Below are 24,131 nucleotides of genomic sequence, written 5' to 3' on the forward strand. Positions count from 1 at the left end.
CGGGTCTCTCTGCCTGCAAAGCCAATGTTCAAATCATCTCTAAGAACCTCCAAAGAGGCTTGGTGGGTCTAAGGCAGACTCTAGCCCAGGTTCTTCCAAGTTATGCCCTGGGTTCAATTTCTGCGCCCAAAGGCTCATTCACCACTTTCCTTCTCCACCTCCCCACTAACAGCGTCCCGTCTCCACGGAGATCGCCGTGGGGCGGGACTTCCTTTCTCACGCACGAGCACTTCCGCCTCGAGCCGGAAGCGCCGTGTCTAACAGAAGGGGCACCGGAGCGTGGGGACTTCTTGGAGAGTTTGAGCGGCAGGACTGCGACTGCTGCGAGAGTGACCGACTTGGGCACCAGAGTCCGGCGTGGTGATGCTGACCCCGGCGTTCGACCTTAGCCAGGACCCCGACTTCCTGACTGTCGCTATCCGCGTGCCCTACGCCCGGGTCTCCGAGTTCGACGTCTACTTCGAGGGGGTCGACTTCAGGTTCTACGCCAAGCCGTACTTTCTCAGGCGAGTTGCGGGTGCCTGGCTCCGGGAAAAGCGTGTTTTGGGGATTCATTTATACATTTATTCACTCATTAAATAACTGCTTATCGAGGGAGGATGAAAGAACAAGAGAGCACTTCTCAGCATCACGACTACGTTTTCCCGAGGTCCCTGCAGCACGTGCTGAGGAAGCGAACTCTTCCAGGCGTGCGTTCTGGATGTTGCAGAAGCTCATCCTTTCTTTTTTTTTTTTTTTACATCTTTATTGGAGTATAATTGCTTTACAATGGTGTGTTAGTTTCTGCTTTATAACAAAGTGAATCAGTTATACATATACATATGTTCCCATATGTCTTCTCTCTTGCGTCTCCCTCCCTCCCTCCCACCCTCCCTATCCCACCCCTCTAGGTGGTCACAAAGCGCCGAGCTGATCTCCCTGTGGTATGCGGCTGCTTTCCACTAGCTATCTCTTTTACGTTTGGTAGTGTATATATGTCCATGCCACTCTCTTGCTTTGTCACAGCTTACCCTTCCCCCTCCCCATATCCTCAAGTCCATTCTCTAGTAGGTCTGTGTCTTTATTCCTGTTTTACCCCTAGATTCTTCATGACATTTTTTTTCTTAAATTCCATAAATATGTGTTAGCATACGGTATTTGTCTTTCTCTTTCTGACTTACTTCACTCTGTATGACAGACTCTAGGTCCATCCACCTCATTACAAATAGCTCAATTTCCTTTCTTTTTATGGCTGAGTAATATTCATTGTATATATGTGCCACATCTTCTTTATCCATTCATCCAATGATGGACACTTAGGTTGTTTCCATCTCCTGGCTATTGTAAATAGAGCTGCAGTGAACATTTTGGTACATGAGTCTTTTTGAATTATGGTTTTCTCAGGGTATATGCCCAGTAGTGGGATTGCTGGGTCATATGGTAGTTCTATTTTTAGTTTTTTAAGGAACCTCCATACTGTTCTCCGTAGTGGCTGTACCAATTCACATTCCCACCAACAGTGCGAGAGTGTTCCCTTTTCTCCACACCCTCTCCAGCATTTATTGTTTCTAGATTTTTTGATGATGGCCATTCTGACTGGTGTGAGATGATATCTCATTGTAGTTTAGATTTGCATTTCTCTAATGATTAATGATGTTGAGCATTCTTTCATGTGTTTGTTGGCAGTCTGTATATCTTGTTTGGAGAAATGTCTGTTTAGGTCTTCTGCCCATTTTTGGATTGGGTTGTTTGTTTTTTTGTTATTGAGCTGCATGAGCTGCTTATAAATTTTGGAGATTAATCCTTTGTCAGTTGTTTCATTTGCAAATATTTTCTCCCATTCTGAGGTCATCCTTTCTTAAACCTTCTTACATCCCCGCCTGGAAGAGATTCCGGAGCCACTGTAAAACGTGGAGTTTGGGACTATATCGCCTTTCCATTTTCTGTCCTGTTGCCCTAGTTCTTGTCCCTTTTTCTGTTTTCTTTTCGCTCTGCTTTAGTCGTCCTTGCCCTGGGACAGCGCGCGCTGACTTCCCAGCTGACCCGTCCATTTGACTTTTCTCAGTCCACGTTCTGTTCCCTGACCTCTTGGCTGACCGCTCCCTATTCCCTGAAATTTTCGCCTTCTTTGGCCCCACCGCCGCCAAAGTCCTCTCGTTCTCCTACCTCCTCGTTGTCTGCTTCTCTGTTTGGTTTTTGCCCCCTCATTGTGGTTGTTGCCCCCCAAGCCTCAGGGAGGGACCTTCAGCACTTGTCTGTTTGCATTTTTCTCCTTGAAGAACCGTAACAGCAGTTTGCAGCTAACCCCTTCTCCTCCCCTTTCGTGTGGCAGGCAAGCAGTGCGAGGTGGCGGGTTAAGTACTTGAGTGCATTGTCTCATTTTACCTGGACAGCGATCCTTAGAGATAGGCATTATTATTAGCCCCATTTTAGAGAGGACACAGCCAGATTATTCTTACTTAACATTGTCAATACCTTGTTCTCTCCTTTCCGCCAAGGGAAAATCCATTCTCCTCATCTTTCTCATTCCAGCCTACCTTTCCTGCCCAACTAAGTACTTTCCCAGCACAGACATTGTTCTTGAGTTGAGCTGGTTCCTTCACTGGGCCTGAACCAGTTTTGCTCAGACATCTATTAGGCCTTAACTTAATCCATCTATCCGAATATATTGCATTTCCCTACTTCTTCACTCTTTCGTTCTTTTGCTTGATTTATCGAGCTCATGGTATATTCCAGACTCTGTTTTTGGTATTGGGGATGTGGTGGTGTCTTACGTAGTTTTCATTCTAGTGGGGAGAGAAAAACAATAAACAAGTAAACATATAACTACAAATTGTGGTAATTTCTCTGAAGGAAAGTAAAGTGCACTGATAGAGAATAAAAAGGAGCCTGGGTTTATACAAAGTGGCCAGGGAAAGCCTTTCTGAAGAGGTGACATTTAAGCCAGAACATGAAGAATGGGTAGAAGACGCTGATGGTGTTAAGAAACATTTATTGACTTTTTACTTCAGGTTACTGCTTTATGTAAATTATCTCACTTGATTTTAGGACAGTCCTATAAAGTAGGTTCTGTTATTTACCCATGTTACAGATGAGAGTGCAGAGGCTCAGAGAAAAGATATCAAATGAGATAGGATTGTAAAATAAATACAATACAATAAAAATTTCAAAATAAAAGCCACTTGCTTAAGTTTGGGAGTTTTAATGAAGACAAAGTAAGAGGACGTGTGAAGCAATTTAAAGAGTAGTTTTAATACAAATTCATCCATTCCTTGGGTAGCAGAGGCTCGGGAGTTGTGGGTCTGAGCACACTTAAAGTTCTGTGACTTTTAGCAAGTTATTTAGTCTCAGTTTCCTAATCTGTAAAATGGAACTAATATTAGTGATCTTAAAGAGTTGATATGAGGATTGAGATAATACATGCATGATCCTTATTACTGTGCCTGGTAATTATGTATTCAATAAATGGTGGGTATTATTATTTATTAAGAGCATCTTACTGTTGCAGTTACCTGCTGCTAAATAACCAAACCTAATGGTGTTAAACAACAATCATTTAACTCCCTCTCCTGGTTTTTGTGCCTTAGGAATTTGGTAAGGGCTTGGCTGAGCTGTTCTGGCTTGAGGTCTTTAATTTAGTTGTAGTCACATGGTGGCTAGACCTGGGACAGGAAGGGCTGAAGCAACTGGGGACTGATAGGGTGGGTGGAGGAGGGAATCTCTTCTCGAGTGGTCTCAGGACCTCCCTGTGTGTTCTGTTTTCATGGTCTAGTTTGTGATTCCTTCAGGGAGTTGGACCACTTCCATGATACCTGAAGGTTTTAAGGGCAGATATTCCAGGGAGCAAGGCAGAATCCATGTCATCTTTTATAACCTAACCTCAGAAATCACAGTGTCACTTCTATATTATATGGGTTAAAACAGTTCCAGAAGCCCACTCACTTTTAAGGGGAGGGGACATAGATTGCACTGTTGGGAGGAGTGATGTGAGATGGACCATCTTTGGAAATACAGTTTGCTACAGTATACCAGAGATGGATAAAACCTCACCCCTGTCCTTGAGGAATTGAGAGTCTAGTGGGGAAGGCAGATCTGTGAGTGAATATGATTTCACCATCACGCATTATGAATTTAACTCTATAGTTACAAAGGGTTTAGGAAAAGGGAGATGATAATAATAGTTTACATTTTCTGAATGCTTGCCTACTGTACTAGCCACTAAGCTTTTTGCATTATCCTTTCTTCCTCAGAGTAACCCTAGGATAGATTCTGTTATTTTTCCCTTTTTATGAATGATGAATATGAGCCTTGAAGTTAATGAACTTGTACCAAGAAAGTTACAGAGCTAGTAAATGGCACAACTTGGACTTAAGTCCACAAAAGGACTTAATTTAGATTCTGAGAGTAAAGTTAGTGTTTGTATGCATGATAACAAACTAATTTATTCGTAACTGAATCTTTAGGCTGAGTTTAGAAGAGATTTTTGTTTGGAAAATGTGTTGTAGCTTCAGGAAACATTGGGATCAAAGGTAGGTAGGTTGGAAAGCCCCGGACCTTTTGGGGTCTGCCAAGTTTGATGATGATGATGATGATGATGGTGATGATGTTAGAATAGGTGGCATGGAGGAGGGGGGTGTGGGAGGAAAGGAGGTTCATATTTTAAGTTTGGAGTGGAATGGAGTTGGCCTCATGTAGTACTGGTGAGTTTAAATTGTCTAGTCAGTATCAAGGCAGCGAGAGAAGCTTTTTTAATAGAAAAGTGACAATCAAATTTCTGTTTTAGAAGAATTCTTTTGGGGCCTCGGTGGAAGACTGACTGACCCAGAGTAAAACTGCAAACAGGGAAATCAGTTCATGTCCTTCAGTAGGAAAGAGGGGGAAATCCCCATATAGTATTAATGAGATATGAGAAAAACCCTTTTGCTTTCTGCCTTTTTTTGTACTACTTAAAAGTAGTAATTTGCCCAATATAAACAGTTGGTTTTGTTGGTTCTTTATTCTTTCTCATTTCTTGATTCTTTTTTTTTTTTGGAAGCTAATTAGTACACTTTTATTGAGCCCATGCTGTATCAGGCACCAGGTATATAAATAACTCCCACTAGGAAGGGAAAAAACTGTAACAGTAATGATATCTAATATTTATTGTGGCTTTTCTTTTTAAGTGTTTTATCAGTGACAGCGCCTATTCAAACAGAAAGATGAGTCATCTCTGATTTCTTCTTAGCTAGAGAAGAAATGTAAGTTATTTAGTTTGTAAAATTTAAATGCTAGGATTATCCTTTTAAAATTGTTGATGTTTACTATCACGGATGGTCCCTTATGATGCTTTGTAATTTAAGGACTTCATGAGACCTTTTATTAAATCTGCAGATTAACCCTTCCTGGAAGAATTGTAGAAAATGGAAGCGAGCAGGGATCCTATGCTGCAGATAAAGGTATTGCCTTTGGAATTTTTGTTAGTTTTTTTTCTTTGGATTCTTCCTGTTGGAGTAGTTAAATAATAATCTCATGTACTACGGGGACCTTTAGGTGTATGGCAAGTGCAATCTGCCCCTGTCACTCTTTATCGTTTCTTAATGTCCAGTGCCTGTTATTCATGGATTTTTAACAATTACATTTCCTCAGTCCTTTAAAGTACTTCACAATATTCTTTAAAGTAAAGTTCAATTGGTCATATACTCTGGCTTTGCTTTCTAGAAGTTTTATTTCCTACTTCTCCCTCCATTTAGTAAGTTAGATTGTTGGAGGTGACTGATTAGAAAAGATGTGGATGATTTTTGTAAGTTGTGAGTCGAATGTTTCTTTTTAAAAATTTTTTTAATTTTTTAATTAAAAAATTACAGTTTTTAAAAATTTATTTTTTAATTGAAGTATAATTGATTTACAATATTGTGTTAGTTTCAGGTGTACAGCAAAGTGATTCAGTATATATATTCATATTTATATATATATATATGTATTTGTATATATGTTCTTTTTTCTTGTGCAATTTTCAATCTTAAAATTTAATTACATGTAGGTGAGAGAGAAACTGTCCATAGGGGGCATTTAAAGGCTGATTGAATTTTCTACTCCTAATTGATAAGCCCTTCATTTCAACTCGTCTTGAAACCATTTATTTTCCTTCTGTAGAAACCACTGGATTTTCCTTTGTCACTGGATCTGGAGTAAGAATAAACTTGTGTACTGTTGTGTGATTTATTCAGTGACTATTTATTGACCTCAGTGAACTAGGGTAAGGGAGGAAAGATGGGATGAAAGAGTTAAATGACAAAGTTCTAACCCATAGCACAGTATAACTAATGTGGTAATAAAGTATAATGAAACTGCCTTTCTAGGTAGTAAATCTGCTTTTAATTGCAGTAAGTTGCATACAGGAGTAAAGTTATTAAATCTTGAAAGTATATGGGGGTTTAAGAAGGTTGTATATGTGGAAATATTTGGGTTTAGTTGTAGCTGATACATTAGAATATGGGTTAAGTGCACTGAAAGAGGTAAACTGTTTTAAAATGTAAGAGTAGTGAATAATGTAATCCATTCATAGGCAAGCCTAGATGAAGCTGATAAACCCAGTCAAGGAAAGAAAAGGAGTACACAGATGGAATCTGGGTCTGCGTTAGACAGACTTTAGGGATATATTTCTTGAGATATCAAGAACTTTATCAAGCCGTCATTGCCTTATTTAAGATTTCATGTATATTTGAAACTGCTGCTGTTCTTCATTGGATTAAGTATCCTGATTTTCCCCCCCCAGTCCAGAAATAAATCTTATGAGTAGCTACGGGTAACCCTAAGCTATTGCCTTCTCAGGCCATTGCATTTTTGACTTGAACCTTTACTATTATAAATAGGTGAAGGTGATATTGGGTAGGATTTAAGCATTCTGTGGCTTTAACAGATTAATTTCTCATAGAGGTGACAGCTGAAACAGTGGTTCTGAAAAATCTTGTTTGAGCCTTTTTCACTAACTATATAATAAGGGCGTAATTTTGGAGCTCTATGTAATAGAATTACAGTTTACCAAGATACCTGTTTCTTAACTGTATTTGTGAAGTCTTTGAATTTTTAAATCTAGCTAAGCATAAAACAAATTTATCTTTAAGGAATTTTTACCATTCGATTGCCCAAAGAAACTCCTGGCCAGCATTTTGAAGGGCTGAACATGTTAACTGCTCTACTGGCACCAAGAAAATCCAGGACTGCAAAACCACTTGTGGAAGAAATAGGTATGTTTATTGCCTTTGGGAGGAAATACAGGTAAACGAATATTTGGAATGCTGTGTGTTTCTAGGGGAAAAGGGATATAGCAAATAGGAAATTGGAGAAAATACTTCAGGTGACAAGATAAGGTGACACCATGTGAAAATAGTTCATTTGCTGACACATAAGTTAAAGACAGAAACAACTCTGTTGAACCTGTAGGTCAGTCATGTTTTGGGACGAATTGAAATAGCATCTCTGTGTTTGGCAAAATATTGGCCTCTTGAGCTAAAATCAGAAGGTTACAATTCAGTGTAGTAAATATAAAGTGGACACTGCCTAGGTCAAGAAATGGAACGTTTCCCACATCCTGGAATCCTACCCTGGTTATTTCACCCTCCTTACTCTCCAAGGTAACCACTACCCTCAGTGTAGCCTGGTTTTGAATTGTATATATAATTCATACGGTAGGCGTTGTTTGCTATCTGGCTTCTTTCACATAACATTTTTGTGAGATTTATCCACGTATAGCTGAGATATGTTTTGCTTTCATTGCATTTATTATTTATGCATCCTGCTACTGATGGAACTTTGGGTTGGCTCTATTTTTTTTTTTTTTTCGCTAATAAGATTAGTGAGACTAGGGGTGGGCGAAATAGGTAAAGGGGATTAAGACTTACAAACCGCCAGTGACATAATAAGCAAGCCACAGTGATGTAATATACAGTGTAAAGAATATGGTCAATAGTAGTGTAATAACTTTGTAAGGAGACAGATGGTGATCATTTCATAATGTTTGCCAATGTCAAATCATTATGTAGTACACCTGTAATGAACCTAGTATGGTACATTAACTGTATTTCAATTAAAGAAAAAAAAGAATAGCGGGGCTATTCATATCCTTATACATGTCTTTTGGGGACATGGGCAGGCATTTTTTTCCTATACTTTTTCTTCCCCAGGTTGTACCTAGGAAATCCAACGCTTTAACAAATTAGTATTTCGCACATTTAGGTGCTTCTGAGGTTTCTGAGGAAGGAGTAGAAGATGACGATGAAGAGTTTGATTGGGAAATTGAACAGTCCCCCTATGAAGAGGTACCAGAAAGTACTTTGAATCCGGAGTGCCACTATGGGTTTGGAAACTTACGCTCAGGAGTGTTTCAGCGGTTACAGGTATGTTTTTCTAAAAGACGTTGGTATATACCAAGGGTTTTACTATTTGCGTATTTTAATTTCAGTTCTGCTTATACCTGGAGGTTTTTTATGAAGATTGTAGGAGGTGACGTATTTAGAGCACAAACCACAGCTCCTTGTACGTAGTCGTTACACGGACGTTCACTCCCTTCCGTTGCACTGGCTGTGCTGCCCAGTCTCACTGCGCTTACACATGGAAGGTGCCCTGGTCTCCTTTTTTTTCCACTTCATTTGCTATTGTAGACTTGAAGTTTCCAAAATACAGAACAGAACCCCTCTCTCATCATACTTCCTGAAAAGCTTTATGTTTTATACCTCTAAAAAATGAAAATCGTATACTTGTGGCTTGATGTCTCTTCTGTTTTGTATGTAAATGAGACAGAATATTCCTGGTGAGAATGGGTTTGTGGCTTTTGATGAAATTGTTTAGTTCTTGATATACAGTAGGCACTTCTGTTTATTTACTCTTGATGGGGGTTGAATGTAATCTCTTGTTAAAATCTGATCGTTTTGTCAGTTAGGCTAAAAAGGAATGACATTACTCTTTCTGTTCCTCAAACATTGTAGTAAATTCTACTTCATGAATGAAATGGAGTTTCTGGATTATTTTCTATTTGTACTACAGAAAACAACATAATGGGGTCTTAATTTTTTTTAAATGAAAGAAATGGTGGCGAACAGTTTTTTATTTTAACTTCATCCCTGTCTGGGTAGAGGATGTTAAACCTGCTTAGCATGTGGTTTATTATAGTAAGACATATTTGAGTCTGCTAAGGAAAGTTAAAGGACCTATGTTTTAGTCCCACTCGTACCTCTGTTTAGATTTCGGGTGCCGGCCAGTTATTTGACCACAAATCAGTTTTGTCTGCTCTTTGTAAAATAGGGATAAATTTGCTCACCTACTTTATAAGGCCATTTAGAAAATTTAAGGAGATGCTACATTGTGAAAACTCTCTGACAAAAAGAATAGGATGCTAGAAAGACCTCTGCCCTTGAGAAATATAAAATGCTCTCAAGACTCCTTAAAGGGAACAAAATTGGGAGTTACTTAAGAGCAAATATTGCTGATGAGATACTTCGTTCAGAACCTTATGTTTTTCTGCTGAGTTATCATTTCTCTGTATTCTCTCTCCCTAATCACATTCCCAGGTCATCTCTGAGGTAGTAAGAGTAGAGTCAGTTTTTTCTACAGCAGAAACTACAGCAAATGGATCTTAATTGTTTGGCTGAGAGTAGTATTAGTCAGTCTATTTTGGGATTACCCGTCTAAAGCTATAAAGGAATGAGAGAGAGAAAAAAAAAAAAAAAAAAAAAAAATATATATATATATATATATATATATTCTTTTTCAGATTCTTTTCCCTTATAGGTTATTACAAAATATTGAGTATAGTTCCCTGTGCTATACAGTAGGTCCTTGTTGGTTATCTATTATATATAGTAGTGTATATATGTTAATCCCAAACTCCTAGTTTATTCCCCCACCTAAGACCTTGCTCTGCTAGTAAACCAGCTAGAGGAAACTGAGACCACTATTGCATAAATAAGAGCTTTGAGAACATCTGTTTTAAAATGATGTGTTTAAGAAACCACTGTTTTCTCAACTAGTGAGAAAATGTTTTCTCCCAAGTTTATAGTTTCTCTGGTGCTGCCTTTGGATGAGAAAATATCCATAGAGTTTTGCTGACTACTCATACTTTACTAGTATTTTTAGTCTCTTTCCACCACCAGCCCTTTAAGTGAAATATAGCTTCATTTTTCTCTGACGATAAAAGTGATACGTATTCATTTTGAAAGTACAGTATAACAAAGAAAGTAAAACATCATCCATAATTCCAATACCCAGGTATCTTCTCTGAAGTGAATAATTTAACCCTTTATTGGGGGAGAGGGTATAGTCCTTCATATTTTTTTTCCCACCAGCCATTTACACAGGGTTGGCTTGTGAGCATCTGTATTTTATACTGATACTGAGATGGAAATAAAAATATGTGTGCTGAAACAAATTCTCTGTCACCCCCCTCCCCATACAGATGCGTGCGCGTGCGTGCGCTCGCCCTCTCTCTCTCTCTCTCTCTCTCTGTCTGTCTCCTTTCTGAAGTTGCTGCCAGCCACAGGGCGCCTTTGGAAAGCTGCTCTGGCTGCTCCAAGTCAGGGCTTCACAGCAGGCTCCTGGTGACAGTGGCTGCCAGCAGCAACAATCCTAGAGTCTCTGGTCTTTAAATAGCTCTCCTAGCAGTGACCTTAGCAATGCTTTCAAAACAAAGAGAATCACTTTCACCCTGCTGTAGTGTGTCATTTCTCATCCTCTTTTCTTCCTTCCCTTTGGTTGACAGATGCCTTAGGCTGATTTCACTACCCCATGCTAACTTCACTTTTTAGTTCCAGTTTCTCTTGAGGGTCCAGTGGGCACAGGGCCGCTGCGGATGACCGTGCGAAGGACAGGCCTGGGCGGGGCTTGCACTGCTATGGACGTTCACGTTCTGCGGGGCACGAGCTGCGCAGCTGTGTGGACGCCCTGAGTCTGGAGGCTGGGGGAGGAGGGGGAGAATCCTCTTCTGGCTGTTGAATTCTCACTCCCATGGGAACAGGGGCCTTGCCTGTATGTTTATTTCCAGGTCTCCAGCACCCAGAGCAGCGTCTAGCCCAGAGCAGACCCTCACACGCTGTTTGCCGAATGAGCAGTTTGAAAGTGAACACCAGGCAGGGTGCTGGGGGTACAGTAAGCAAAAACACAGACCAGATCTCTGCCCTCATGGGATTCTAGTGGAGAGACAGATAGTAATCGTCTAAAGGGCAAATCAACAAGATAATTTCAGATACAAGTGAAGGACAAGGGGGTGATGTGAGAGCCGGGGCGGGGTGGTGCTGTTTTGGCCAGGAGGCCCCGAGAAGGCCTCTTGGAGGAGGTGACATTTGCTGAGTCCTGAATGACGAGAAGGGTGCTGTAAGCGCAGAGACTCAGTGCTCCAGAGATGGCAAGAAGTCTGGTGTGTGGCTCCTGTGTATTTGGGCCAGAAGGGGAAGGTAGGAGATGAGGTTGAAGTACAAGACAGCAGCTAGATTCTGCAGCGCTTTGAGCCATGGTGAGAGTCTGGGTTTATTCTTGGTGCAGTTAAGGTTTTGAAATGCCTGGGGTTACTTCGGTCCAGTTATCCTCAGAAATGTGAGTCTGAAAGATTATACCCCGTTGTTGACCTTGTATCTGGTCCAGATGAAATAATGAAGCAGGACATTATAATCCTCCCTGGCTCCCCAATTTTTTTTTTTTTTTCTTACTACTTGCAAGTGAGGCAGCTGAAGAGGAGGGAGGGTATGTGCTCTCAATAGGAAGTCAGCGCCTGAGCCACAGGGAACAGCAGTGGAGCCAGGAGTCAGAGATAAAGCAACTGACGTTCTTGAATGATCACACCCTGTACTTAGGCCTTGCTCATATTAGTTCATTTAACCCTTCTAACAGCCTATGGGAGACAGAATGCTGTCCCTCACCCCTGCCCCTGATGTCCACGTACTGACCCCATGTACTAAGTACATGGCGAAAGGGACTGCGCACATGTGAAGAGGCTGAGGATCTTGCGATGGGACGATTATCCTGGATTATCCAGGTGGGCCCTGTCTAAGCACAGGGTCTTTACGAGAGGGAGGTCAGAGAGTCAAAGTGAAAACAGAGAAGCAAGCGCATGATGACGGAAGCCGAGGGAGAAGGAGCCTTGTGATGAGGGGCTCCTAGGCCAGGAGTGAGGACAGCCAGCCTCTAAGGTGGAAAGGGCAGAAAAGCACACGGTCCCGCGGAACGTCCGAAAGGGAACCAACTCTGCCTTCGCCTTCGTTTTAGCCCAGTGAGACTGACCTTGGACTTGTGACCTCTAGACCTCTACCTTTGTGTTGTGTTAAGCCACATTTGTGGCATTTCGTTACAGCAGCAAGAGGAAAGTAGTCCCAGCCTTGTGACGGAGGAGTGTCTAGTTTGTTCACAGTGAGGGTGCTGAGGCTCAGAGAGGTTGCACAGTTAGACTGGACCTGGCTTTTAAATTCAGAGTTTGTCTAACTCCAGAGTCACAGTTCTTCTACCTCATCAGGCTGTTTTCAGAAATGTGTGTGTGTCATGGTGGGCAGGAGGCAGGGAACTCCTTGGGGCTCGAAGGAGGAAACAAATCCAGGGACTGGAGGCTGCTGGGGAGAGGGACTTGGGGTCCCTGGGCAGGAAGCGGCTCTGAGTATTCATCCAGCGGAGGAGAGTCCTGCGGACACAGCACCGTCCTTGTCTCCCGCAGGGCCCGCTTCACCGCCCCTTCTGGCTCTGTGGCTGAGGAGCTGATGCCAGGCAGGTAAGGAGGCAGAGAAGCGAGGAAGAGTCCAGGCTGTCCTGCTCAGGGGAGAGGTGCTTCTGATGGGTGAAACTAGAGCTCTGAAAGCGTTTTCCCATGGAAGCATTGCTGCACACTTGTGAACTTTGTATTGTGAGTGCTCTATTTACAGTTTATTTTGACTTGAATAAACTTGCGGGCTGCCCCGAGAATCTCTGTTATTTATCATAGTATGTCTATAGGAAAATACATTCTGAGTCTTCCAAAAGTAAATTGTAAAAGAACTTTTGGAATGCAAATTTTCCTAAGCTTGGGGACAGCCAGTGATCTGATTTTTGCCCAGAATGTTTGTACTTAAAAGTATTCAGATGTTCTGGATGTGACTTCCAGAAAGTTCCCTGGGCTCCTTCATTGTACTAGAATGTGCTTATATTAAATGTTGTTGATGTTACTTGAGCTCAGTGGATTGTGATAGGGATGAGAGATTTTTTTTTTTTAAGTGCAGAAATTATGATTGTGTGGGGAGTTCTGTATCCTAGTCTGTCCCTGGCCGATTCTGTGTAGCTGGTTTCATTGTAGTGATTTTGCTGTGCTATAGCTGCCGACTTTAAGCCTGGGTATTAGGCACTAACCTACCATTCAATTTACAAGTCTGTTCTAATGGTTTGCGTCCACAACTGTCTACCAACTTATTTCCCTTGACTTCTTTTCAGCTAATAGTCTTCAAGCTGCTTCCGGTTTGCCTACTATCCCTTGCGGTTGGTAGTAGGAAAGGGCAGACTGAAGAAAGAAAAAAAAAGAGCTTTAGGAGTATTTTGCATTGTACAAAGTTTCTTTCCTTCATAATTCTGATCAAAAGAAAAAAGACCATGTGGTATTGTAGGTGGTTTTACTAATACACCTGTTTTCTGTAGGGTTGCGCTTAGGAAACAAGCCATACAGCAGTGTGTATTCATCCAGGTGAAGATGATTATAGTAAGGTTGAATATTACTTGGGACTGGATTTGTAAATTTTCAAGTGGAAAGTCATATCTATCAAAATTGCCCTTAACAATTCTCGTTAGGGGTGAGAAGGGACAAGGAAATAAGGACAGAGCCCAGAATTAGCTTGGCCTTGGGGGGGGGCGGGGGTCGACTGGATAGCCTGCATTTCTGTTCAAGACGAGTATTTACAGGGACACGGAAGTTACCAAGTTTTGGTTTGCTGATGTGGCACCCCTGGCAGCAGCAGCTCTGTCTTGGGTCTAGAAATTTATTTCATCTTGCCTTTCCTAACTTTCAAATCTCCGGGAGTAAATGGGGGGATGAATGCAGAATTAAATGTTCCTGTTTGCTTCCAGAGGATTACTCTGTTTTTCATGTTAAACTTTTATAGCCTTAATCTATGTTAATCAGTTTGTTTGTTTTAAGGATTAGATGACATAATTGATGTGAAAGCTTCTAACGGGGCCTGGCAGGTAGTTAGGTGTCTAACAAACATTTGCTGGATTTGAATCTAAATGTCACACGTGGTATCACGGCTTACCGATCAATTAGATTCTTCCTGTGTTTGGGCATTTTGTACAAAATGAGATTTTTCATCGCTGAAATAGGAGATAGCAATTATTCTTTCTTTCCTGGGTGTTCTTAGGATGAATTGAGTGATGTTATCGATCTTAAGGATCCAGATTCCACCCCTGCAGCCGAACGAAGGCAGAAACGCCTGGCTGCTGAGCTGGCCAAGTTTGATCCTGATCATTACCTGTGAGTATTGAGGGTTTTTTTTTTTTGAGGATTGAATAATTTACTTGACGTTGAGTATTTTAAAATTTTTTGAGTATCTTTTTAACTGTTAGGTATGTGCTTTTTTGGACTCTAGAATTTAGTGATGGCTCACAACCTTAGTTGACATTTGAATTAACCTACAACTGTTACACCTCTGTGATCTTTGTAAGATACTGTTTTTCATTACCCCATTGCAGCACCAGAGAAGTCTTTTAATGTACTTTGAGTTTTTTCCTCGCCAAACTTAAAAATAGAACATTGCATTCATGAGAATAGTAGGTACCATTCTTTTCAGGAGACTCTTTGTTGTGATTAATGGTATATATATTGAAAACGTGTTTCAATTTCTTTTAAGAATTTGAATCTACATGTCCCACGTTTCTTGGCTGATCCAGGGTTTTCCCAACACTTTCATCCACTGGCACCTGTAATCAAGGATCTGTTTCAAATTAACAAATAACTGTTCATTGGGGTAGGGTATAAACAAAATCTACTTTTAAGTTTTGCTGTATTTCCCACCTGCATTAATTGTGTCTTGAGCCATCGTGTGTCTCTATCGGGCTTATATTTGTCTAAGGAACAGATCTAATTAATGGGCAGGTAAATAATCACTTGCCTCGGAAAGATTGTGATGTCTCTCATTGGACTCGATAGCAGCACTTCTTTCAAAGAAGTGGTTGTCCCCGGGCCTCTGTGGGTACTCAGTGGCTTTCCTAGGATGTGAGTCGTGTTTTGATGTAGACCTCAATTATTATTCCTCCCAAGTTCTGGGCCCACGATTTTTAAAACTGTTATATATATGCAGCTATCATCATCATATTCCCTTATACTTGTATAGTGCTCTCAGCTTGTCAAGTGCTCTCATGTGATTATTTAATTCAGTTTTCACAACAGCTGAGGAAAGGAGGTTAAGGGACTCATCCAAGGTCACACCACTACTAAGTGGCTCGGCCAGGACTTGAAAAGCGTCTTTCCATTTGTCATTTTGTGTTTCCTTTTCATGTACACTCTCAGTTTAACTGCCGTTGGTCTTGTGATTAACCCTCTATCTCCTGTGACACAGTGGGAGACTAATTGGAGTGGCAGAAATATATCCTGTGATGTGCAAATGGGCTGAGTGAAGTGCAGTGATGAATGGGGGAACTCTTGGACATCCTGAGGGAAGCTGAGTAAGAGCAGGGCGGGTTATATTTTGGAGGACGTCTGGGAGATTCAACTCCATTTACATTGCCATTTCTAATTACCTTTATCTCTCCAATTGTGATTTTAAAGGTCCACTGAAGAATAATTTGAAGAAACGCATTTAAAATCATGCTGAATATTTAAAGCAGAAAGATTTCATTTCATTGTCACCAAATTTCCCGGGCAAGCATGAGAACAGATTGAGCCTTACAAGACAGAAATTTCGAGTGGGACGGAGCTTAATTAGCAGAACTGCCTATCTCTTCTCTTCTAAAACTCGAAGTATAGGGATATGGTCTGAGAAAATCAAGAAACTGGAATTTATACTTAGCAGTGTGATATTAGAAGCAGCCCTTATTTTTCTCCATCTTCTGGTTCTTTATCCAGAAAACCACATTTTCTTTAACAGTATGCATGAAATGTTCCTCGCATTTCTCCAGGAAGATTTTTTTTTACACGAGTGGCTTAAGTTGAGTCACAGGCAAGTTGGAGAGTGGGTGTCAGGAGATAAAGGTTCTTTGTGACTTTTCTGGTAGGAATAAGACTTCAGCGAATTGTCATTTTTGCATTACTCATTACTTATTGACTGACTCACCCAAATGTATTGTATTAAATGAAGTGCAAGCAAAATTCTTTTAAATTTTCAGTGAATTTTTTAGCTCAGTGCTTTTTTTGTTGTTCTTAACGGTTAGTACAGTGGAGGAAAAAGTTTATTGTGAATTCTTATCTACCATGCAGACAGTACATTGCATGCATTGTATTAGACATTTATACCAATATACGTAAATGGGTAATACGTAATACATATATGTGCCAGTGTAATACATAATATAAAATATATTACATTAGCATAATGTATGACATTTTCAAGTTGTTTGACTTGTCCTCACAAGTCATGATGTCTCTTCATGTTGTCGGAGTTTTTAGGAGCTTAAGGAAAACTAATTTTAATTTCATCCTAAAGCGGAAAGGTAAATTGACTATGTACAAAAATGTACACGTTTCAAAGGCACATATAAATGACTTCAGATTATTATTGTTTTTAAAATCCTCTCTTGTAAAGTATGGGTACCAGTGTGTGACTTTTTTTTTTGCCCCCTATGTTTTGCAGCCCAGCAGAATGCTGGTCATATAGATGATCCATAAACAATTATTTTTTTTTTCTATCCATTTCTTGCCATTTATAATTCCTTTTGAGTAGTATTTTTGCAGTAAAATATGTTGAAGGCATCTTGAAACATTCCTTCATAGTCCTTTCCCTTTTGCTTATTATAGCTAAGTTTTCATATTTTCTCTTGCTGAGAGTGGTGTTTTCTTTTCCTTCCCAGGCAAAGTGTTTTTTAATTGTTGGCATATTTTTTACTTCAACCAGTTCATAAAATCTCATTTATTTCCTTCTTTGGGAGAAAGTAAAAGAATTTAGTCAACATTCAAAATATCTATGAGATAAGAAAAGGGACAAAAATGATCATATAGCATTTGCGGTGCCTTTTTTTTGGAACAAGAGAAGGCCCTCTTTATTGTTTGTTTATTTTTTATTGAGATATATTTGATTTACAATATTATATTTGTTTCAGGTGTACAACATAGTGATTCAAAATTGTTATAGATTATACTCCATTTAAAGTTATTAAAAAATATTGGTTATATTCCCTGTGCTGTACAGTATATCTTTGTAGCCTGTTTATTTTATGCATAGTAGTTTGTACCTCCTGATCCGGGGTGTTAAGTAAAATTGTAATGTACAGTGCTACACATTTGTTAAAGAAGATGACAGACTGATCAGGGTTCTGGATTTACTGAGGAAATCTCAAAATGACAAGTAGTAATTAGAAGGCTGAGAAGAGGATCATCTGCTTCCAAGGTGGCTCTTTATTCAAAACAGCAACCTTAGGAAAAAGCACTGGGATAAACATGTCACTTATTCATCCTTTCACATACGCACTTATTTGTTCAACAAATATCTGTTTGAATGACTTCCGTGCCAGGCAGCGTTGTAGACAGCAGGGAGAGTGTGGTGAATACAAGGTAGCTGCCCTCATGTGGCTTACACTCTAGTGCAGAAGTGGATAGTATTTGGACTGTGATAAGTGCTATGAAGAAAAGCCAGGTTAAGGGTTTAGAGAGCGACTGGGCATCTCACTGACTCCTTTGTTTCAACATATTCAAAATCGAACTCATCATGTTACCTGTAAAGTCTTCCTGAATTTTCTGCTTGGTGGAATGCCCTTTTTTTCATCCCAGTCACCCAGGTTAGATACCTGGGGTTCATCTTTGACTTCATTCTTATCCCACCCTTTCAATCAATCCTGAAATTGTACCGTTTATCTCCTTGCTCTGTCCTTCACTCCGTCTCTTCCTGGCCCTCGTCTGTGGTCTGTGTCTGGCTTGTTGCAGCTGTCCCCTAACACCCAGTTGGCATCTCTCGTTCCAGCCTGCACTTCTGCAGATCCATCAACCATAAGACTACCAGCAAGATGTCTTAGGTACTGAGAGTGAAAATCTGCTTAAACCCTTACTGGGTTCTCCTTTGCCTACAGCATAAGCTTCTAACTCCTTAGCATGTATAGAAAGTTCTCTGTGATCTGGGCGCCACCTGCCTCTGTAGCATCTCTTTTGCCACCCCCTGCCCACATTTCATACTATGGCGGTGACGAATGTTTGCATCTCCCCGCCTGTACTACACCGCTTCTCACACAGTTTTTACTCCTGGTTTCCCTTTGCTGACTATTTCCCCACCCCGTCCCGCTTTCCCTGAAAAACTTTGACTTACCCTTTAAGGCTGGGCTCAGTTGTCACCCCCTGGCACCCTCCCTTCCAAGTTGGCATAGGAGCTGCTTGTGTGTTATAGCTCATCTTGTTTTTACCGCGTGGTTTTGTAACATTCTGGGTTTGTGTCTGTGGTTCCCGTTAAACTGTGGTGCCCTGAAGGGCAGGGGCTGAGTCTTACTGATCTTCACTGGCCCGACCCCGCATGTAGAGGGTCTTCAGTGAGTGCTCGTTGAATTAATGGCATTTAAAAAGTTGAAAATAATTTATTTGGGAAAGTAGAACATCAGTTGACCTCAGATCTTGGGCATCATAAAGAATAAACCATCCCAATTTAGATGAGGGACTGTATTAGTGAGATTTTACTCAAAACACTTTGAAATTCTTTTGTGGGGTAGGGCATGAAGGTGGCAGAGATACTGTTCTACAGAAGCAATTTTCCCCAGTATTTTTCTCCTGGGGAGAAAACAACGTCTTTTCAGATGGGCTCTTCTTCTTCTACCCTTGACTTAAATGTCCTTGGTACCCCAGCTTTCGACACCCTTTCCTCTCACTGTGCCACTTCTTTCTCCCTGGGCACTCTGTCCTCTTCTTTGGCCTCAGTAACTGTCTGAATGCTCAGGACTCCTAGGTGTCTCTCTTGAGCATCAGATTTGCATGTCTGACCGCCTGTTGGACAGGTCTTTGTTTGTATGTCCTGCAAGGACACCTCAAGCAGCCCATCCCAAAGCAGAAGCCATTCCCTCTCCAGTCATGTCTGCTAACATCCCAAGTTAGCATAGGGCACTGTGGTCCACCGAATTGTCGAGGCCAGTGTCCTGGGCAGCAGCCTGATCCTGACAGGAATTGATATTGAGAATTACTATTTCAAGATAATTGCTGTTCAGTTTTGTCCAGTAGGTGCCTCATGTCCTCAGTCATAAAAATTGGAATGTTTGTATTGGTTAATAGCTTGGGTTTCAGACTGAGACTTCAGTGGATCCAAATTGTGGCCACGCTTCTTACTGGTTCTTTGACCTTAACCATGATATACAATTTTTCCAACCCTCAGTTTCCACTCATGTAAAAGGGGAGTATTAATAGCACCCCTTGCCTGTGGGGGTGGTGTGAGGATTCAAGGAAATAATTGATGAAGAGTACTTAGTGCAGTGCTTGGCACATCCAAAGAACTCAGTGAGTTGTCTGTGATCTTTTTAATTTTAAAAATATTTCAGGGACTTCCCTGGTGGCACAGGGGTTAAGAATCCATCTGCCAATGCAGGGGACATGGGTTCGAGCCCTGGTCCGGGAAGATCCCACATGCTGCGGAGCAGCTAAGCCCGTGCCCCACAACTGCTGAGCCTGCGCTCTAGGGCTCACGAGCCACAACTACTGAGCCCGTGTGCCACAACTAGTGAAGCCCACGTGCCTAAAGCCTGTGCTCCACAGCCGGAGAAACCACTGCAATGAGAAGCCCACGCACTGCAAGAGTAGGCCCTGCTCGCCACAGCTAGAGAAAGCCTGTGCGCAGCAACGAAGACCCAACGCAGCCAAAAATAAATAAATGAAAAAAAAATTTCAGTATCTCAGTTGAAAGAAAAAATATTTAAGGTCACAAAACTGTGAGCTAGGAAATCCAGTTTACCAAAACAGCCAGTGTCTTGAGGTTCTAATTACCTGAAATATAAATGAATTTTCCACCATGAGTTATATACTTTTTGTCATTCTTTTCCCAAGAATATCAGTTTCCAACTTTGAGTGCAAGACCGTATAGTTTCTGAATAAGTGACCTCCAAGAGTATATTTTGAATGTAGCAGTTATTTTCCTAGTTAAAACTGAGAAAGTAAAGTGCGGGAAAATTAATTTTTTGTTCTCTACAAAGGTTGCTTTTATCTTTTGCAATAGTTTTAAATAAAGGAACTATTAAGATTAGCACAGCTAAATAAAATAGATTGCATCATGGAAGGAAACATGAGTGCACATGCTAAAAAATAAGGGGTGTGTGTGTGTGTGTGAGAGACATCTGTGGATATGTAGTATCCTAAATCTTCTCATGTGTTTATTTATTTTTTGTTGGTGGAGTGAAAAGATGCTTTCCTTTAACTATATAACCTTACAAAAATCTGTGATATTTGCAAACCTCGCACAAGCCCTAGGCTTCAGTCCATTGTGTGTTCAGATTCACTTCATCCCACATGGCTGTGGTACAGGGCATGGGACTTCAGAAAGGCACTGGTCTTCTCTGTACTTTCTGTCTAAAGAGATCACAGATGTCAAATATCCCTTTAGTCCAGTGCTTACTTTTTATTTATGACTATTAGTAACCACAACGAAAGTAATAGCAGTGCTCAGTCTTTCCTTGAAATGTACTTTTAGTCTGTATTTCTAGTGCAGATGTGATGAGTTAAGGTAAAATTTTAAAAAGTGAAAACCAGCCTAACTCTGTGTAACAAGCCCCTTCATATTTTTTTTTTCCCCAGAGCTGACTTTTTTGAAGATGAGGCAGTTAAACAGGTTTTGGAATATAATCCGTGGTGGATTGATCTGTATTCAAAAATGATGGCTTCTTTGGGAAAGAGTCAGGAACAAGAAAATCTTGCTGCGTTAGGTAAGAAACTCAAAATTAGGTCATTTGTTTACTGCCTTTCCTAAAAACACAATTATAATTGCCTCATAGAGTGAAGACGTTATTTTGATTTGTTAATTTTGGAAATGGGTCTTCATCCCAGACTGGGAAATGCCACTCAATAATTACACTTATTTGTCTTGGAAAATTCTTTTGGAATATGTTTTACTTTTGAATCATTGGGGTCTTTTAAATTTTAAAAAAATTTTTTATATTTTTATCAAATTTAGGGACACTAACAGAATATTTGTAGTTGTTGAATAATCTGCTTGAGAGATCTGACTATTCCTCTGTGGCAAGGGCATTTGAGTATTAGAAATGGTGAGAAGAGACCCAGTTTTCAATCCCTTTGTTGAATGAATTTGTTAAGTTCTTCCTAGTTTTTTCACATGTGGTTTCATGTGGAAGCAGAACTAATTATCTTCCTTTCTGTACCTTACAGAGAACAGGTGAGCCAGTTTTTACCAGCGAAGGCTGAGCTGGGGGTTTTATGAGCCACAAGAGACTGCTGTGCCATATTTAATATTAGGCTAACTGTTATACACAGTCATTTCTTAGATGGGCATTGTATTAACACCTCTAAGTGGGGGGTTGGTGTGTTAAGTCTGTAAATTAGAATTAAAACAGTTTCTAGTAGGTCAGTGTTTTCTGTTACACTGATTTAGTTACACTGTTACACTGATTAAAAATACTACACCTAGACTTGTGGTGTGGTAGTATATACAAATGCTGAATTTGTATATACAAATCAGTATTTGTATATACAAATCACTTTGTAGTATATACAAATGCTGAATTTTAACACTGTATACTTGGAAATTATATAATAAAAAGTATATTAAAATTTTAAAAGTCTATTCTGTGCAGTATTTGAGAATGAACAATTTTACAACCCCCCCCAAAATTTAGTGTTTAAATGAAAGGAATACACACAAACACACACGCGCACACACACACACACACGCAAATACGTTAAATGGAATATAGAATTTCCCCACTCCAAATTCCTCTTCTTGAAAGGAATCACTACAAACAATTTGGGTTTTTTTTTTTTTTTTTTTTTGCGGTACGCGGGCCTCTCACTGTTGTGGCCTCTCCCGTTGCGGAGCACAGGCTCCGGACGCGCAGGCTCAGCGGCCATGGCTCACGGGCCCAGCCGCTCTGCGGCATGTGGGATCCTCCCGGACCGGGGCACGAACCCGCATCCCCTGCATCGGCAGGCGGACGCTCAACCACTGCGCCACCAGGGAAGCCCAATTTGGGGTATTTTTAATGCATATCCTGACACCTAAATATTTGCTTTAAGAAATGTGTACACATAGATTCATATACACTCTCTTCTCACTGCTTTCCCCAGTTTGTAGTGTATGCTGTACCTCTTTCATCAGCACCTACAGTCCTACCTGAGGCTTTTAAAGCCTGCCTAGTGTTCTGTTGTATATTTGTGTCACGATTAGTGGCCACGTGGTCTGTTTACCACTGGTGGGCATTCGGGTTGTTTACAGGGTTCTGCTATGGTCTGTTTTGACCACTCATTCTGAAGTAGCTGTTGGAGCACGGTATTTTGATCCTCTGCATAGCAATGCAATATCCTGCTATTTGCTCTCTTTCTAGAGCCTAGAAAGAACCTGTTATGTAATAGGTACTCAATAAATATTTGTAGAATAAATAAATATTGCAGTAAATATTTTTGTAGTTAGATTTCATTAGAGTTTAGGTGATCTCTACCAGGTTGAAAAATTGCCATTGTAATTTTTTGGAATGGACTCTATGTTGCACAATGGAAACTCTTTTATAAATAATGACTCTTGTTTACATTGTTTTCAACAGATCCTTGGTTTAATATTTGATTTGAGTTTAAGAATCTTTCAGAGACCTCCCATATCATGTAGGCGAATTTTCAGGTACGAGATTGCTAACACAGTTTAGATAGTTAACTGTATATGCCATGTGGATCTGCTCAGAAAGTTCGCTCAAACTTAAATCATCAGTGCTCTCTAGTGAATCATTTTCCCCGGTTTGGGTTCAGTATTTTACTGAAGTGGTCTGGGGAGGAATTGGTGGTTGTGTAGTTAAGTTTTCTGTCCACAAGGGTGCGCTAGTTGCCCTAAAAATCAAGAGACGGCATTACCTTTGATTTGAATTTTAACTTGCTCTGCTTTGATCAATTGCAGCTTGTTCTAGGTCCTGTTTTCTGTGTCAGCCGTGCTTTGAGTTAGTTCTCTATGTGTAATTTTAACAGAAGGTTAAGCCAGTCGGTGCCTTTAACCATTGGCCTTCCTGACCCTTTATCTTTATCTGACCTGTGGCATATATCCAGACTGGTGCTTCAGGCACACTCATATTCTGCTAGCTATTATGGTGGTTCGTTCTAAGAATCACCTTTAAAAACAGCAAGGGCATGTGATAAAGGTAGAACAACTTGAATTCTGTGTTGTACAGAAAGTACCTCTTGTAAATGTGCCAAGTATCAGGTTATGCATAGAAGGTAAATGTGGGTTTCTGGGTTTAATGCCTTGCTCCTCCACAGGCTGGCTGTGTGACTTTGCAACTTCTCTGGGTTGCTGTGGACATCCTGTACCTACCTCACAGACTTGTCATGAGGATTGAACTAGACAATGTACTTAAAATCCTTAGCATACTCTAAGTGTTGGCGATTGTCATCACAGAGTAAATCAGTGGCAGGAGAGCCAGGAATTACCTGGCTTCCTTTTGAAATCATAATTTTTATACATTTACACAGCTTTAAGGGGAAATTCTTTAACATGATTCCTCTTTCAGTTTCTTTTTCTTGTTCAAATATTTGAGACACCCAGAATTGGAGGCGTGAATTGAAGTGTGTCGAGCCAGGCTCAAATAGGAGAAAAAAGAAATAAACCAAAAAATAAACCTTAAAGTTCTCAGCTCACTCAAGCAGCGTGTTGCTGCTGTAGTTTTTTCCTCCCTCCTCTTGCTCTTTTTTCTTCTTTGCCTCCCAGGCCTTCCTCTCTGTCCCCGGAGTGGCACGTTGCCAGGAATATATAATGGTGCAGGTGAGGGGTGCACCTTTGATTCCTCCTCATAAACTATTAAGCTGGTTTGTCTCGATTTGCAGATAAGCCTTAGGTGGTGAACTTTGCCCCCCGCCT

General features: G+C 40.6%; 1 protein-coding gene across 1 annotated transcript in view; it reads left to right on the plus strand.

Annotated features, from left to right (window-relative positions):
- Nucleotides 1-256: 256 nt before the first annotated feature.
- SHQ1 (SHQ1, H/ACA ribonucleoprotein assembly factor) overlaps nt 257-24,131 on the plus strand; it is a 90,121-nt gene continuing 66,246 nt past the window's right edge. The window contains 6 exon segments of the mRNA XM_032650157.1: nt 257-506; nt 5,350-5,414; nt 7,083-7,205; nt 8,194-8,354; nt 14,313-14,425; nt 20,858-20,985. Of these exon segments, the coding sequence (XP_032506048.1) occupies nt 364-506; nt 5,350-5,414; nt 7,083-7,205; nt 8,194-8,354; nt 14,313-14,425; nt 20,858-20,985 (733 nt within the window). The 5' untranslated portion in view covers nt 257-363.

This window comes from Phocoena sinus, chromosome 11 (genome assembly GCF_008692025.1).
Source record: "Phocoena sinus isolate mPhoSin1 chromosome 11, mPhoSin1.pri, whole genome shotgun sequence".
Lineage (NCBI taxonomy): Eukaryota > Metazoa > Chordata > Mammalia > Artiodactyla > Phocoenidae > Phocoena > Phocoena sinus.